Here is a 16,469-nt window from a genome sequence, read left to right as displayed (position 1 = left end):
TGTACGTCTTCAACTGGAGTAGGTTCTGACGGGATAGGAGTAGTGGAACGGACCGGAGGTGTTATTGATTCTGGGATTAGAGGAGGAGTACGAGTTGTTGTTGTTTCAGGAGGGGAAATGTCGTCCTCAGCCTCCTCTGGCTGACCTATTGTCTGCCTCTCCGTACCACTTTCCTTCTCTACATCATTTCCAGCATCTTTCTCCACGTCTACCACATTCTCCATCTGTGATCCCCCCTGCCTCGGGAAGACCACGTCTCTAGTATTGGTGAAACTGTCCGTGACAGGATTCCACACAATATATCCAGCTGACGTAAATGGGAGACCTACAAGTCTACCTTTCCAAGCTTTTGGAAGAGTTAAATCTGACTTTCCACCACGTACTTGGGATGGAATATGTACATAGACATCGGAACCAAATGGATGGAGATCTGCAAGGTTGGGTTTACGTCTGAAGAATCGTTCATAGACGGTGATGCCGTCTTCTCCAACCCTACACCTATTCAGCATACCACTCGCATGAAAGAGTGCGTACTGCCAAAACTTCATTCCTAGTCCACTTTGACGTAGGAGTGCTCCAACCATCTCCTTTAGAGTACGGTTCATCCTTTCTGCAACTCCATTGAGTTGAGGTGTATACGGTGTTGTTATTTGATGGATGATCCCATTATCTCCAATGAATCTATCCCAAACTCCACCTGAAAATTCTAGACCGCCGTCGGTACGTATGATCTTGACTTTTGCTTCGGCAATGTTTTCCAATTTCTTGACGGCGAGTATCATACATTGTGTTGCTTCTCCCTTGTTCTGGAGAGCCATACAGACAACTAGTTTCGTGAAGTCGTCCACTATACTGAGATAGTACTTTGATCCTTGATATGATAATTGGAGTGGACCAGCAAGATCACAATGAAGGATTTCAAGAGGTTTTGTTGCACGAACAGGAACATCGGTAAATGATAGACGGGTTGATTTACTGATCATACAGACGTCACATTGATCTCCTGTGAAAGGTGGTTCTGTTGGTTCAATCTTGAGTAGATTTGCTTTTTCAAGTTTCTTGATTGACGTAACTCCAACATGTCCCAATGACTCGTGCCAATCCTTCAATGTCTTGCTTGGTATAGGGGTTTCACCAGATGACGCTAGTGCAGAGCCCTCTTCTACTCTATGGCGTGGTAGATGTACCACCCACAAACTTCCCATACGCTTCATCTTAAACACCTGTCCATGACCCTTGATGTCTCCTCCAGAAGGCATAAAACTAACCGTCCATCCTTTGTTCATAATGACGTTTGGTGATAAGAGATTGATCTTTCCACCTGGAACATAATGGACGTCACTAATTTTGAAGACCTTGCCGGAAGGGGTTGTACTGAGGACAGTGCCGGAATGTTTAGCGGTGAGAGTTCCATTTTCAGATACTCCATTTAGGATCATAGGGATTTTGAGAGGAAGGATATCAGAGAGGAGGGATTTGTCGTATGTGAGATGATGAGTGGCGCCGGTGTCAACCACCCAGGTTGACTCGTTGTGTTTTTCATCGTACTGCTGAAGCAGTTGCCACCCTTCATACGTAGCCATTGCCATTGGTACTCCCTTCTCTCCCTTCTTCTCACGGGCTGCTGTTGCTGCAGTACCCTTTTCTTTCTTTGACGGTTCAGGACAATCGATCCGCCAGTGGCCAGGTTTGCCACAATTCCAACAACTACCAGGAGCTGTACCTTTTCCCCCATGTTGTTTTTCTTCTTTTGGTGCGCCGTTGTTACGACCACCCCTCCCTCTAAATCCACCTCTACCTCTTCCACCACCTCGTCCACGCTGAGCTTTTCCTGCATAGAGAATATTTCCATTACTGGCTGCATCCTTTTCTCTTGTTTCTGAGACTTCTCTTGCACGCATTTCTTCTAGGTACATAGCATGTAGAGCGCGGAAGGTTTGTTTGTCGGATGGAAGATTATGAAAATCACGACGGATATCTTTGAGTGAATAAGGGAGTGAACCCACAAGTATGTCACAGCGGGCTGTGTCGGTTGCAAACTCTGGGAGACCTGACTTGATCCCACGTTCTACTAGAGTTCCAAAACGACGTAGATGTTCTTGCATGTCACCACCATCTGACAGATAGAACTTGGATAATTCGGTTCGTAGGTCGGTGATGACTGATGCTTGCTTGAACTGATGTGCATCACAAATGAGTGACCACGCTTCGGAAGCAAGTTCCATCCCGTTGATTTGCCAATGGAATGCTTCATCAACTGATCGTAGAAGGAGCGAGAGAGCTTCTTGATTACGCTTTTCCCAAAGCAAGAATTCCCTCCTCCTCTGATCCATACTAATTACTTTGCCCTTCTCATCTACCTCTATCACGTCCTCTTCATCATCTGCCTTCTTGTCCTCCGCTTTCTTATCCTCATCACTTTTGCCACCGTCACCTTCCTTTTGTCACGGCCGTCGAACAACTACTTCTTAATAGACCGACGGTCGACGAACCTCGGCTAACTTCACGCTCTGAGTCGATGTCTCACCCAACCAGGAGGGCGCAGACGTCGAAAGGGGTGTAACTACGGCGTACTTCGGCGTAGTTACTCTAACTAGGGTTTTGATCTACTGATGGCGATGTATCTTGATTTATAGCTATCTCTATCTGTCTTTTACTACTGACAACAATCAAGGATCGCTGAAGAACTTCAGCGATCTTCTCAGCTAATATTATCTACTCCTCCTAGACGTTCATCCAACCCTCTCGCGCTTTGACGTACTTCAACGCACTTCGTCCAACTTCCCCGAGCCCTCGGCCATCCTCTTCCTCCTTCGACTAACTCCGCCTAACATCGCCGCACTTCTGCTCCCATTGTCCCTACTTAGCCTAACTCCGCCTAACATCGCCGCACTTCTGCTCCCATTGTCCCTACTTAGCCTAACCCCGCCTAACATCGCCGTACTTCTGCTCCCATTGTCCCTACTTAGCCTAACCCCGTCTAACTTCGCCGTACTTGGTGTCAGAAGTCCTGAGTTACGTGTAGAGTAAAGAGGTTAAGGCGTGATGGGGTTTTGATGGCCAAAGGAGGGTCATTGTTGGTGGAGTAATCGAGGTGTCACGACGTAGTTCGTGACAGTCGCCCCCTTCTTTAGCCGCGAACGTCCTCGTGAGCGATTACACCTCTGTCGTGGCAAGAGAACTTAGCAGCGTAGTACCCCATTCTCTCCCTCCCCATGACCATCCTCCACTCTTCTGCTCTTTGCGCCGCACTTCGTAGTTGGGCCTCCTTTCACTCCAGAACCCGACAATGAGACTCCCCTAACTTCGTCGAGGTTTGCCGTAAGAAGCCCTGTGTCTTTTGTAGGTGAGACACGCTTCCTGAATGGCAGCCGAACAACACCGTTGTTTGTCGAAGTAACCCTCGCTTATATTGAGATGAGACACTATAGCGTGGGAATTTTGATCGTCCCTGCGATGCCTTTTGTTGATGAAACGCGAAGTTTGCTGCATGTTGACGACGAGGGGTTAGGTTTGATTATACTAAATACTGAGCAGTTCGTCGAGCTTCTCTCTTTTTCCCATCTGCTTTCAAAACTTTCTATCTCTCTTACCTAGAAAACAGATTTGTTACCTTGAATCATCTTTTATTTCATTTAAATATCTTAACGTCATGGCCCCTTCTACTCCTACATCTAACCCTTTCGCCGCCATGAGGAACTCTGGTGGTATGGTGTCGTCTGCTCGTGAGTTATTCCTCGACACTTACCTTACTTCGCCGGACTTGGCTGATGTTCAGTTTCCTTCGGCGACAGATCTCGCCAAGTCTCCTCCCTCGGCCTCGGCACCCTTTCTTTGGGGGAGCCGTCTGGCGATGTCCCGCCTCCTCGCTCCGCTTCTCCTCCCGCCGGTCCTCCCGCTGGTTCTCCCTCTGCTTCTCCTCCTCCTGGTTCTCGCTCTGCTTCCCCTCCTGCCGCCAGCCCTCGCCGCAGGACGCCCGCCTTTCGTCCTGGTGAGTCTCCGTCCTCCTCCGACCAGGAGTCGCTCAGTGGTTCGGAGTCGGACGATCAGTCAGACTTCGAAGGAAAAGGGGGTGATTATAGTGATGAGGATGATAGAATCGTGTCGGAGGGTGAAACCGAGTTAGAGGAACACTCGGATGATGATATGGTGGCGGTTAGTGTAGAGGACAACAACGTAGATAGTCCTGAGCGTGAGTTCTTCGTCCAACCTCTCACACCTTCGCCGAACTTGGCCTTGTTTATCTGTTCTTTAGCTCTCCAAGACATTGCTAACTCGCAGCCGCTCCTGCCCCTCCCCCTGCTCAAATTGTGGGCCAGAAACGACGCCGTTCCCTCTCCTCTTCTTCTTCTTCCTCTTCTTCTTCTTCCTCTTCTTCTTCCTCTTCCGGGGTTCTCCCCCCCCCCAACGCCATCGCCGCTGCTGCCGCTGCTGCCGCCGCCCGCCCTGCCGCCGCCATCGCTCCTGCTGCCGCCGCCGGTCCTGCTCCCGCCGCCGGTCCTGCTCCCGCCGCCCCCGTCGCTGCTCCCCCCCCTTCTCCCAGAGGGGAGCCTTCGCCCAAACGGGTGAAGAGATCACTGCGGGAAGAAGAGTACTTGTGGCCGGTGAGTCCACCTATTCGTACTACGCCGAAGTTACTCCTGCTAATTAGTAGACGTGAGATTATCCACCTATTCGTACTACGCCGAAGTTACTCCTGCTAATTAGTAGACGTGAGATTATCCTCCGTTGTGCTTCATGCACGTCTGGCCCCTGCTCCTTCTGTCCCGTTTCCTCTGCCCGGGACATCCCGCCCCGTCCCTTCGACGCTTCTCCTCTCCCCCCTCCCCAGACTCCAGCGTCTGTCCCCCGTTCGCGGGTACCGTCTTCGTCTCTCCGGTCGGTTCGCCGTACTTCGCCGGACCCCCGCCCGTCGCCTCCGTCGCCGTCGCCCTTCGCTCCTGTGGCCGGCCCATCACGTCTCCCGGCTGTTCCTCCTTCGTCTTCTCGCTGTCCTTCGGCCTCTGCTCCTTCGGCCTCCCGTCCTTCGGCCTCTCGTCCTTCGGCGCCACGTCCGTCCTCTCCAGTGGTAGCTTCTCCTCCGGCTCACAGCACCCGAAGTCGGCGTCCTTCTGTTCCTCCGGCCTCTTCGGCGGCCCCTCCCGTCACCCCTCCCTCTGCTTCCCAGAGGACACCGAAGTCTTCTTTAAAGAAGTCAAAAGGGAAATCTAAAGGGAAGGAGGTTGCCTTCAATGATGGTGATGTGGAAGGTGAAGATACTCAGCGTGCTGGTCCCTCTGCTCCCCGGTTGTCCCTCGTCCACCCTCGTATCTCCCTGGACGTCCGTATTCCTGAGGACGAAAAGGAATTCGCCACTTATCGTTCTCTCGTCCTCGGTCTCACTACCCAGCTTGAGGCCGCCCGAAATGATACATCTCTCCTGCTTGACTTCTCTTCTCGTCAAGCTAACGCTTTAAACAATCTTACTGCGGCGTTAGTAGATGTAGTCAACACTGGGGCTCTGGACGACGAAGCAAGGACAAGGTTAGCGGACGTCTCTCGCCGAAGCCTTACTGAGATAGCCGATGTTCGCCGAAGACTGTTCGACACTCCCTTCCTAGTCACTCCTATGGCGTATGAGCCACCACCGTCCCTTGACTGGTTAGGTCGCCGTAGTAGTTCTCGTGTCCCAGCTTCCGCCCAGACTGCTCTCGACCTCCTCAGTCTTCCCTTCGAGTGTCTACGGACCATACGTTCTCTGTGGAGGACTCCAAGCATGCAAGCTGCTCGAGATGTCCAGGACTTCGGTGACTTCTTCGGGGCTATGAATCGGGCATGGAATGCTTCTCTCTCTACTGCGTTCCCGTCTGAGACTCTCGATCTACCTTCGGTCATCGGTAGCCTCCACACCAATCCCGCGGGACCGAGTAGATCGAAGGAGAAAGGAAAAGGAAAAGGTAAGGGTAAGAGTAAGGACAAGTGAGCGGTACGTAGCTGTAATCCTATGTTGTATGCAGTACGTTCTATCTCCTAGCCCTTCGCAGTCGCCCCTCCTTCGGCTTAGTAGGGTGAAGTTCGTGGAACTTCGCCAATATGTCGTCAGCTCCATCGACGTTCTCCACTGGTTCCCATGATACTGAGTCGTCTGTTCCTTCGTAACCTAACCACTCCACCAAGTACTCTAACTTTCCTGATCTCTTATTTACTCTAGAGTCTACAATATCCTTTACCTCCCAAGACTCTCCCACATTGTCTACTTCTACTGGGCCAGGTGGCTCAGCTTGCTGACCAGGAAATATTGGAGGGTGATAAGGACGGAGCAAGGAGACATGGAATACATCATGGATACCTGCCATCGTTCCTGGTAATTCCAATTTACAAGCATGAGAACCTACCTGCCGTACTACCTTGTACGGCCCACTTTGTTTAACATCTAACTTCTTCATTGGTCTCTTCGTCTTAATATTCTCTAACGACAGCATCACTAGGTCTCCTTCCGCGAAGTTCGGCGTAGTCCGGTGTTTCCTATTGTATCCTTCGGCGTACTTCTCATTAGCTTTCTCAATTCCTTCGATACAATCTTTGTGTATTTCAGTCAAGTCTTTTACCACCACCGTAGCAGCGGGCACTTCGACTTCGCTGGCCTTGATTTCTTCAGCCCATCGAGGGTGGTACCCATAGTTCGCATAAAATGGTGTCTTATTTATCGCAGAATGATGGGTGTTGTTGTAGGCGAAGCTAGCTCGAGCAAGCAGCTTCGACCAATCGTTCTGCTGATAAGAAGTGAAGATTCGAAGGTAGAGCTCTAAGGATTGGTTGGTTCGTTCAGTCTGTCCATCAGTCTGCGGATGATATGCAGTAGAGAGATGTAGTCTTATCCCGAGACTATCGGTCAAGTTCTTCCAAAATTTCGAGGTAAACTTCGATCCCCTGTCAGACACTATGTTCTCTGGTAGCCCATGCTGAGCTACCACATAGTCCATTATCAACTCGGATAGGCCAGCTGCGGTTAACTTCGTCGTAGTCGGGATAAAAATGGCCCATTTGGTCAACCGGTCCACCACTACTAAGATGGAATTGTATCCATGGGAATTCGGGAGCTCTTCAATGAAATCCATCGAAATGCTGGACCATGGCTTCGTAGCCACTTCCAGTGGTTTAAGCTCTCCATGGGGTCTCTGCCTGTTAGTCTTTGCTCTCTGACACACCGCACATCCAGCGATGTAATCTTCAACATCCTTCCTTACTCCAACCCAAACGTAGTCCCGTAGGACTAGCTCGAGAGTCTTCGCTGAGCCTGGGTGACCCGCTAGGACCGAGTCATGCCGCGTCTTCATTATCTTTAGTCGAGCATCGGCGTAGTTCGGCACATAAGTTCGACCATCGAACGTGAGGAACCCTCTTGAATTCCATCCCCCACGAAGTATTAAGGGGGACCGCGAGGTACGGCGTAGTTCGGTGACCGACTCTGGTTCCTGCACATTATCGTGACATGTCAGATGAGAGCACTTAGCACAGGTTACCCCCAGTAATTCTTCTCTAACCTCCTCCACCTCTTCGTCTTCCTGTATTCCAACTACCAAATCCATAGGATTAATAAGGTCACTCTCTCTTACTTCCTTCGTCCCTTGCAAAGCACGAAGTAGGTGTTGTAACCCAGAGCTAGTGCCGTCGAGTTCGTCGAACTTCGGCAACCCTTGAATAAGGTTGCTCTCCTGCACCATAGTACTTCCTTTTCCAGAGTGGTAGTCTGCTCTTCTCGATAGTCCATCCGGCAGTGTAGCTTGTCTCCCAGGTCGATACACCATCTTAAACCTAAAGTTAGAAAGCTCTTCGACCCACCTGCCCTGCCTCGGGCTTAACTGCTTCGGTTCCATCCAGTATGTCAAGTTCAAGTGGTCCGTGAGAACTGTAGTTTCTACCTGTAACAGTAAGTGTCTCCTTCTTCTGAAAGCCTCAACGATAGCTAGTAGTTCCTTCTCGCCTACCGTGTAGTTTAACTGCGCCGCTTGAAACGCTCCTGACTCGATCGCTACCGGATGTTCTTGTCCTAACTCGTTCACCTGCGATATTATGAAACCCCACCCGAAGAACGAGGCATCTGTCTGTAGTAATGTCTTCAACGAGGGATCAAAGTGAGCCAATACCGGGGCCCTACACATTCTATCCTTCAACTCTTTAAAAGTTCTTTCCTGCTCCATACCCCTGACAAACGGTACATCCTTTCTTGTGAGGTCATTGATCGGTTTAGCAATCCTAGAGAAGTTGGGGACAAAACGCCGATAATAACTAACGACTCCCATAAATCCTCTGCTCTCTCTTAGGTTCTTGGGACGGGGAAAAGACACAACAGCGTCGATGTACTCTGGATTACTAGAAACTCCCTCCCGTGAGACCACAAAACCCAAGAAGACTACCGAGTCCTTTTCAAACTCGCACTTACTAGCCTTGACGAACAGATTCGACCTTCGAAGAACTTCGAATACCTTCGCCGTAGTTCCTCTCAATTCTTCCAACGTCTGACCATAGATGAGTATATCATCTATATAGACAACTACTCCTTTCCCCAACAGTTCTCTGAAGCTTTCATTTAGGAAATGCTGGAATACAGCAGGAGCATTTCGCAGACCATCTCGAACAACAAGAGACTCGAACATACCGTACTGAGTTCTGAACGCCGTCAGGTGTTCGTGTCCTTCCTTTACCCGTAGGAGTTGATAAGCTCCAATCAGATCTAACTTGCTGAAGTACCTCGCTTTTCCTAGCTCTTCGGTTATCTGACCGATCAGAGGCAGTGGATAGGCGTCGGGTATCGTTGCTTCGTTTAACTTTCGGTAGTCAATGACCATTCGCCATTGACCTTTTGCTTTCTTCGGTACCAAGAACATCGGTGATCCATAGGGCGAATTACTGGGTCGAATTCTTCCGGCCGATATTTCGCGATCTAGGATGTCTCTCAGCGCACTTCTCTGATCTTCTCCAAGCGAGTAGAGTGGAGCAACCTTCAGGTTCGCCCCCTCCTTAAGATCAAACTCCAGATCATAGCCCCTCGAGGGAGGTAATTCTTCACCTCCCTTCCTTGGGTTAAAAACATCAATGAACGAGTGGTATTGTTCAGGAACCACCTGATACAATTCCTCCTGTTCCTCCGGACTCAGTTCATCCTGGTCATCTTTGTCTCGGAGATCTATCGCGTCCGTCGGAGTCGGCAGCCCTATGGCCGCTAACTTCGCCGCACTTGGTGAGGCTGGGATGGGAAATTTCACCGAGTTGTCTCTTCCATCAAGGACAACCCCTTCCTTCCTCATCCAATCCCACCCTATCACAACATCTGCGTCGCAGAGCGTTGTTACATCGAGACGAACAGATCGCACTTCGGCGTCCTTCGTCAAACTAAATCCGACTTCGACAAACTCGGTGATAGGTCCCGCGACACTCACCGAGCCGTCGAACATGTGAACGGGTACGCTCACCTGATATTGTCTCCTTTCTGCGCCTATCTTCGTCGCCGCTCTAGGACTTATATATGAACAAGTAGCCCCGGTGTCCCAGAGCGTAGTTAGCTTCATTCCATTAATGAAAATGTCCGATTTAGGTTGATCTCTGGAAACGGAAGGGATGAGGAGATGATTATCGACATTGCATGAACAAGGGGTACTGAGTGGTGTATTTTTGTATTCACAATCCTCTGGCTCCATCAGCTGTGTTTCTTTTATGGGTTTGGGAATGGTGGCCGAGAGAATATGGCGGACCCGCCGAGCCTCGCCTACTGCGACAGGTCCTCTTCTTTTCCCTGGTCCTCTTCCAAATCTACTTCTCCTCCAACCGCATTCAAGTTCCTCCTCTGTCCGAGAGGTACTGCGTTCCCTCCCGATCCTCCACCACGTTCTCCGAACTTCTCCCCCCATGGAGGCAACAGTCCAACCTTAACCTTAGCCTCCCTTACAGGGCATTCCTTCAGCCAATGTCCTGCTTCACCACACTCGGTACACTTCCCCTCCTTCCTCCTTGTCTCCCTCAGATCGGAGCTCGGCCTAGGCCATCTTCGGCGAACTTCGTCGATGTTTGGCGGTGTACTCTTTACCACCGTCGACATCATAGCCGCCTGGGCACCACCCTGCGCCGAAGGTTGCCCCTTTTCCCATTTCTTCTCTTCTTTCTTCTCCGTCCTCTGACTTTCCACCACTGTCGTTGTCCTTATCCCTCCTTCCCTTTTCCTCTCTGCCTCCTTCTCCACTTGTCTCCTCCACAAGCGGTTGTCCAAGGGAATCACAAACTCCAATAGCTCTTTTACAGTCCCAAACGATCTACCGTGTCTTGCGATTTCATCTAGAAGGTGCGATTTTAGTCCTTTCTTGGCTCGGTCAACTAGGTTTCCATCATCAGACCACTTGAGAATCGCAACATGTCGCTGAAAGGCGGAGAAGTAGTCCGAAGCAGACCCGGTTTGCTTGAGGTCGTTAAGTTGTCGGGCCGCAGTTCCTTCTTCGTCTGGATCACCAAAGTTAGTCTTGAGGTACTTAACGAACTGATCGTGTGTCGTGAGGTACTCAGGAAGAGGTCTTTTGGATAGATCGGGCTGCACTGCAAGAAGAGGTGTTTCGCGTAGATGAGAGATCATGAAAAAGACTTTCTTAGTGTCGTCGGGGAAAAGATGAGAGTTCAATTCGAAGTGTACGTCGCACTCAGACAGAAAGGCGGTTAACTTGTTCCGATCTCCTCTCCATAGGTCTGGGTTAGGTAGCTTTATCCCTTTCCGTTGTTCGCCCACTACGCTTGGGGTCGCCGAAGTTTGCCGTCCCATGGCGTACCTCACCCCTTCTGATATCCCTTCTGCAATCCCGCCCACTGTATCCCTTTCTCTTCTCTGTTCCCATTCCTCCCTACGTCTTCTCTCCTCCATCATGTCTTTGTTCATATTCGCCACCATCTGCATCAAGGCCAACACCACCCCTTGTGTTCCTTCTTCTCCCAAGTTCGCCGTACTTCCAGTGTTTTCTCTTGGGCGTGGGGTTTGGTCTGATCCAAGTGGGGATCCCACAGGTGGGAGAGCATTAGACGGAGGAGAAGGAGGGTTAGAAGGCACCGGTGGAACGAACTCATCTCCTTGAATTGATCCCCCCACACTATCCTCCACTCCAAGGTCCTGCCCCATTGCTCTGCTAAGCTCCTCCAATGCTCTCCTCTCGTTCTCCTCCATCCTGTCTCCATCCCTACTCATGCCTCGTGTAATTCTTCTTTCTGGTTCCATATTATCTTCGTACTTCTCCGAGGTTCGCACCGGTCGTCGGTAGGAGCGATCCTTGATACTGTCACGGCCGTCGAACAACTACTTCTTAATAGACCGACGGTCGACGAACCTCGGCTAACTTCACGCTCTGAGTCGATGTCTCACCCAACCAGGAGGGCGCAGACGTCGAAAGGGGTGTAACTACGGCGTACTTCGGCGTAGTTACTCTAACTAGGGTTTTGATCTACTGATGGCGATGTATCTTGATTTATAGCTATCTCTATCTGTCTTTTACTACTGACAACAATCAAGGATCGCTGAAGAACTTCAGCGATCTTCTCAGCTAATATTATCTACTCCTCCTAGACGTTCATCCAACTCTCTCGCGCTTTGACGTACTTCAACGCACTTCGTCCAACTTCCCCGAGCCCTCGGCCATCCTCTTCCTCCTTCGACTAACTCCGCCTAACATCGCCGCACTTCTGCTCCCATTGTCCCTACTTAGCCTAACTCCGCCTAACATCCCCGCACTTCTGCTCCCATTGTCCCTACTTAGCCTAACCCCGCCTAACATCGCCGTACTTCTGCTCCCATTGTCCCTACTTAGCCTAACCCCGTCTAACTTCGCCGTACTTGGTGTCAGAAGTCCTGAGTTACGTGTAGAGTAAAGAGGTTAAGGCGTGATGGGGTTTTGATGGCCAAAGGAGGGTCATTGTTGGTGGAGTAATCGAGGTGTCACGACGTAGTTCGTGACACCTTTCCCTTATCTTCTGCCTCACTTGGCAGAGGGACTTGAGCGGGCTCGACTGCCGGCTCTTTCTTGATGGTGATCTCGGTGCGCCTGATGGATGGATCGACGGGTTTCTTGGACTTGCTAAGGAGGATATCGACATAACCTCCTGCATAGGCAGCGTCAAGGACGGCTTGATGCCAACCAAAGAAATTCTTGCCGTTGAGTACTGGTTTGACAGCACCATTGACGAATTCGAAAGTCTCTTGCTTGGGAGGCATATTGTACTTCTTGTAGATGTGTTACTGGTGTAGATGGGGCGGTATACGGTGATTCAGATATTCTGATTCCAAATCTGTTGAAATTCACGATCTAGTATGGATTCATAAGATCTTAGAGAACTATGTAGAAGAACTATCTAGATATATATCACCCAGGGGATACGTAGTCCTTAGTCATCTTTCCCACGCTCTAACTCCTAATAACACCGCAGTGTGGCGGGTCACCATTCAACAGTAGGGGCGTTTGGCTAGAAGTTTCTAGCGTCAACCTTTTTAGTCTTCTTCATCGCCTTCCAAGGGTGAAACGAGATGTTCCCTTCACTACGGTGTTTGAGTTTAAGTTATTCCCCTTCGAGGAAATCTAGGCGGAGAGAGGCGATACGGTCTAGTAGCATCATCAAGCCGGTTGTCGGCACAAGGATTTCAAGGAAATCGGCAGACAACGCTAGAACAAACTCAAACAACTCCACCGGACGGATCTATCCACGACTTCGGCTCGAGCAACTTCTTTACCCTACTACCCATGTCATCTCTTCGTTTACCGTCTCAGGTCTGAAAGTAGTAGGACGGTTGTTCGTATTCTCACTTGCTACAACACCGAGCTCCTCTCTAGGTGAGAAACCGGAAACGTACTGGTGCACGACACTTCTTAGACTACTACAACGGCCGCTTTCCTCGGTGGACTTACTGTAATTTGGATTGCAGCTGGAAGATCAATCCTGGATGACAAATTCCATGTCACACCTGATCAATATTTATTTGTTCCATAATCAAAGCTCCCTCCCTCTTTGTTCCTTGTTGTAAGCCAGGTATCAGTGCGTGCGTCATCAAGTGAGGCGAAGACCTTGGGTCAGGCTTCGGAGTGGTCTGCAGAATGTGAATGACGGAACAATGATTCTCAATACAGACTGGGCATGCCCCTAGACTACCTGACATAGTCCACTTACGAAGACAGTGACCACTGAGGGGAGTAGCCCTGATGGGTATTGCAATAAGAAGGTATGTAATCAGGTGAGAGTTGCTTATCAATCGACCGGCCAACAGCTGATGAAATGACGGATAGGGTACAGTAAGATTTACCAGTAGATAGACAAGTGCTGTATTTGGGAGCTGGCTTTCGTGCAATCATGTATGCGCATGAAATACATCAGTGCTTCTCTCGCAATGACAGTCTACCTACTTCCAACGACCCTACACGCTTCATCGTCCATAACCAATTCCGGTTCCGGGGGCACTGTTCAAGAGTCTCAATACTCATCTGATTGTTGTCAATCTAGGACCCATGCTACGACCCTTTGAGTACGGCTGATCATGCCCTCTACATAACTTGGTCTTTGATATGCTTCTGAGGGCATTAAAGGCCAAGAATTGTGATCTAATGGAAGAGTCGCATGGTTGCTTTCGAACAAAGCCAAGTGGAGAGGGTCAGAGGTAGAAGAGGGTGGTATCTCTTTGGCGGGGATACCTGTTGACGCCCTTTCTGTAGAGGAGGAGGATCGTGTTCTTCCTCCATCAACCACCCATTTGTACACTTCGAGGGCACCCCTCTGGATTGCGGAACAGACTGTGGGGAGTATACCTTGGTTGCTTCTGTCAGGCTTGTCCAACAAAAGGGATGGGCTGACGGAAGGAGTAGTCATGTTGGTAACGGGGCTGAAGGATGGATCAGGGAGATATTGCTGGGAAGATTGTTGGATCTTATAAGGCTGAAGAGAGGGGCTGCCATCTTCAAGGTATTCAGAGGACGGCACTGTCCCATTTGCTGAGCTGACTTGAAAAAATGTTGGAGACCCATGATCCCTCTCAAAAACGCCTGCAGCCGCTAGTATCTCACAGACCTCTCCCAAAGGTTTAGCGACCTCCTGGAGTGCCTGTTGAAGATTGCATTTCTCTGGCCACTGAAGGCTGATGTTGTGGTGACCTGCACTGGTTCCAATGCAGAATCTTGTACCGCCTGGGATCAGTGACATTGTTGCTTATGTCAAGTTGTTGTATGTGGAAGGGCGGATAGGCGTTACTCAAGACCACAAGAGTGTTGGGCGCTATATATGTTTTGGGTGGCAAAAATGAACACAAGTAAGAAGAAGAGGGGGAAGAAGAGGTTTGATATGGTTTGAAGCAGTGGGGTTTGGAGAAGCTGTGCAGGGTTATGAAAGGATAACGTGGGAACTTCAAGTTGAGTTTCAACTTCTTACTCTCTTCTTGTGGCAGGAAGGACATAAGAAGACGCGTTTCAGGCTATAGTGTGAGTTTGGGAAGGGTGGAGTAAGTGAAGGGACTTCTCATGTTGATATTGAGAGGTCTAGAAGACATACAAGATGCTTCTGGCTTGATGAAGCAAGCGAGTGCTCTGCCAGTAGTCAGGAAACCCGAAGTTGAGCTTCATCCAGACGTGTCTCGGATCATGGTGTGTAGGCGCACGGGAGGATTATCGTACGCCCAAATTTGGGGTGATAGCATCTGCCCATTTACCTACGAATCATCATCTTGACGGATCAGGTCTCAAACTCGTCTACATGTGGGTCTGCCCTTTGTATGGTGCACCTTTCCTCAAGGCTAGGTGTGATGATACGCTGACAGGGCTGACTCTCGCCGTTAGTGGAACCATAAAAGCCCGAGTAAGCCAGATGAATGACATCACATTCATCAGTCCTTGGATCTGAGTAACTCCTTCAACGTCCTATGGAGTATCGTGACGCTTCCACCCCTCATTGCTCCTACGCATGTCCTCAAAGCGGCTGATCGACATAACAGGTCCCCCGACACCGGGTGATGAACGGGTCGCAGTGACCGTTGAGTTCTCCCCAGGATCGCCATGTCCGGGTGAGTGAGCAAGGAGACTTGCTCGGAGTTGTACATATACTCCCTCAGATAGGTATATGTGGACCATAGGGTGGCGGTTATAGGTATAAACCTACGGGAGAGGAGGATATCCGCCAGAGTAGAACGCCGATGTCCAGATTCGGTGTCGTTCTTGGAGGGAGGGAGACCTGTTTCGCCAGACGAAGAGGCCACGTTGGGCTGTTGAAGGGTAGACTCTGTGTGAGAGGGGTTTTCGGGTGAGAGATCATTGATAGCTGCATTGTCGGCGGTGTAGACTCTCCCTGAAGCCGTATTGCTTGAAGTACTTTGATTCACAGAAAGAGGGTCCATGTTGACGGAGGAGGGCTGACCATCCACATTCCCTATGGTTTCTCTACCTTGGCGACCTGGAAGGAGTGTTCCCGAAAATGGCGAGGTTTGGGATTGCGAGGAAAGTATTTGAGCGAGTGGGACAATCACGTCCCTCAGTGTGGAGAATCCTACCGTTGGATCCACGCCGGGACAGAATCTGAAGCTTACCTTCGTGCCCTCACTGCTGCAGGTCACTGTGACACTTGAGGTCATTTTGCGCTTATAACTGGATATTTGTAGACTTGTGCAGCTGGTCTGATCTGGTGGTCTGAAAAAGTGGTCACTGATGGTTGGTGTATTCCGGACTCAAGAGGTGCAGGAATCTCCTAGGGCTGTTCCAAAAAATAGTGCTTTGACTTGGGATTGTGATAGGAAAGCAATTAACGCAAGGATCGAAGATAATGTGGAAGACAGTCTGGAAAAGCTAGATTATATACCTTTCTCTCATGGTTGTTTGGACTGAAACACATTCATGAAGCATGTTTGGGAGAACTGGAGTGAAATGACAGGGGTATAAAGGGGTCAACTGGAGGGACGTTCATGCCATGGGAATTGTTCCAACAAACCAGATATCTCACACCAAGCAGGAGAGTGACAAGAGTTTCAATAGGATAGATTGGCAATGAGTGGGCAGTCAGACTAGTTTGATAAAGCAAGGGGCATGATCATCACTTGTCAGTGCTGAGTTTTCCATACCATATACCGGTCCGTATGGAGCACGGAGCTTGAGATAGCTACTTGAGTGTCCTAATTTCTAACTCCGGTCCTCACTCTAGCTCACCCAACTCGTTACAACCTCTAAGTCATTTAATAATATTGAGATGTTTGCTACTGTGACAACAGCTGACAGTTCTCCAATTTGGTTTGAAAACAGCAGGGGGATTGGGGGACAATCTACTCCAGTTGGAGAGAGGAACGCTCACGAGCTGATCACTACTGTAGGGACCGGTTGGTATGCTTGCTGCTATTTCTGACAAGTTCATTGGTGGATGTTTTTTGGTCTGTCTACCCAGAGTCTGTTGATACCATTTGAGCTGCTCTGTAACCTCCTGAGTATGCTCACAAGCAGTGTAAC

General features: G+C 49.9%; 4 protein-coding genes across 4 annotated transcripts; 1 reads left to right on the top strand and 3 right to left on the bottom strand.

Annotated features, from left to right (window-relative positions):
* Positions 1-3,652: 3,652 nt before the first annotated feature.
* On the top strand, positions 3,653-6,113 carry TREMEDRAFT_66373 (uncharacterized protein; the record flags this gene model as incomplete). Its single annotated transcript, XM_007008426.1, has 7 exons — positions 3,653-3,725; positions 3,779-3,991; positions 4,055-4,192; positions 4,282-4,604; positions 4,655-4,656; positions 4,711-5,958; positions 6,014-6,113. 7 exons carry the CDS (start codon positions 3,653-3,655, stop codon positions 6,111-6,113), a joined length of 2,097 nt encoding a protein of 698 aa, XP_007008488.1.
* Positions 6,114-9,745: 3,632 nt separating this feature from the next.
* TREMEDRAFT_66371 (uncharacterized protein) lies at positions 9,746-11,230 on the bottom strand (the record flags this gene model as incomplete). Its single annotated transcript, XM_007008425.1, has 2 exons — positions 9,746-10,150; positions 10,829-11,230. 2 exons carry the CDS (start codon positions 11,228-11,230, stop codon positions 9,746-9,748), a joined length of 807 nt encoding a protein of 268 aa, XP_007008487.1.
* Positions 11,231-13,488: 2,258 nt separating this feature from the next.
* On the bottom strand, positions 13,489-14,190 carry TREMEDRAFT_66370 (uncharacterized protein; the record flags this gene model as incomplete). Its single annotated transcript, XM_007008424.1, has 1 exon — positions 13,489-14,190. The coding sequence occupies one exon, from the start codon at positions 14,188-14,190 to the stop codon at positions 13,489-13,491; it is 702 nt and encodes a 233-aa protein (XP_007008486.1).
* Positions 14,191-14,866: 676 nt separating this feature from the next.
* TREMEDRAFT_66369 (uncharacterized protein) lies at positions 14,867-15,607 on the bottom strand (the record flags this gene model as incomplete). Its single annotated transcript, XM_007008423.1, has 2 exons — positions 14,867-15,388; positions 15,563-15,607. The coding sequence occupies 2 exons, from the start codon at positions 15,605-15,607 to the stop codon at positions 14,867-14,869; spliced, it is 567 nt and encodes a 188-aa protein (XP_007008485.1).
* Positions 15,608-16,469: the final 862 nt, after the last annotated feature.

This window comes from Tremella mesenterica (genome assembly GCF_000271645.1).
Source record: "Tremella mesenterica DSM 1558 unplaced genomic scaffold TREMEscaffold_21, whole genome shotgun sequence".
Taxonomy (NCBI): Eukaryota; Fungi; Basidiomycota; class Tremellomycetes; order Tremellales; family Tremellaceae; genus Tremella; species Tremella mesenterica.
The sequence above is the reverse complement of the archived record's forward strand: the minus strand, read 5'-3'. Positions and strand labels throughout refer to the sequence as shown.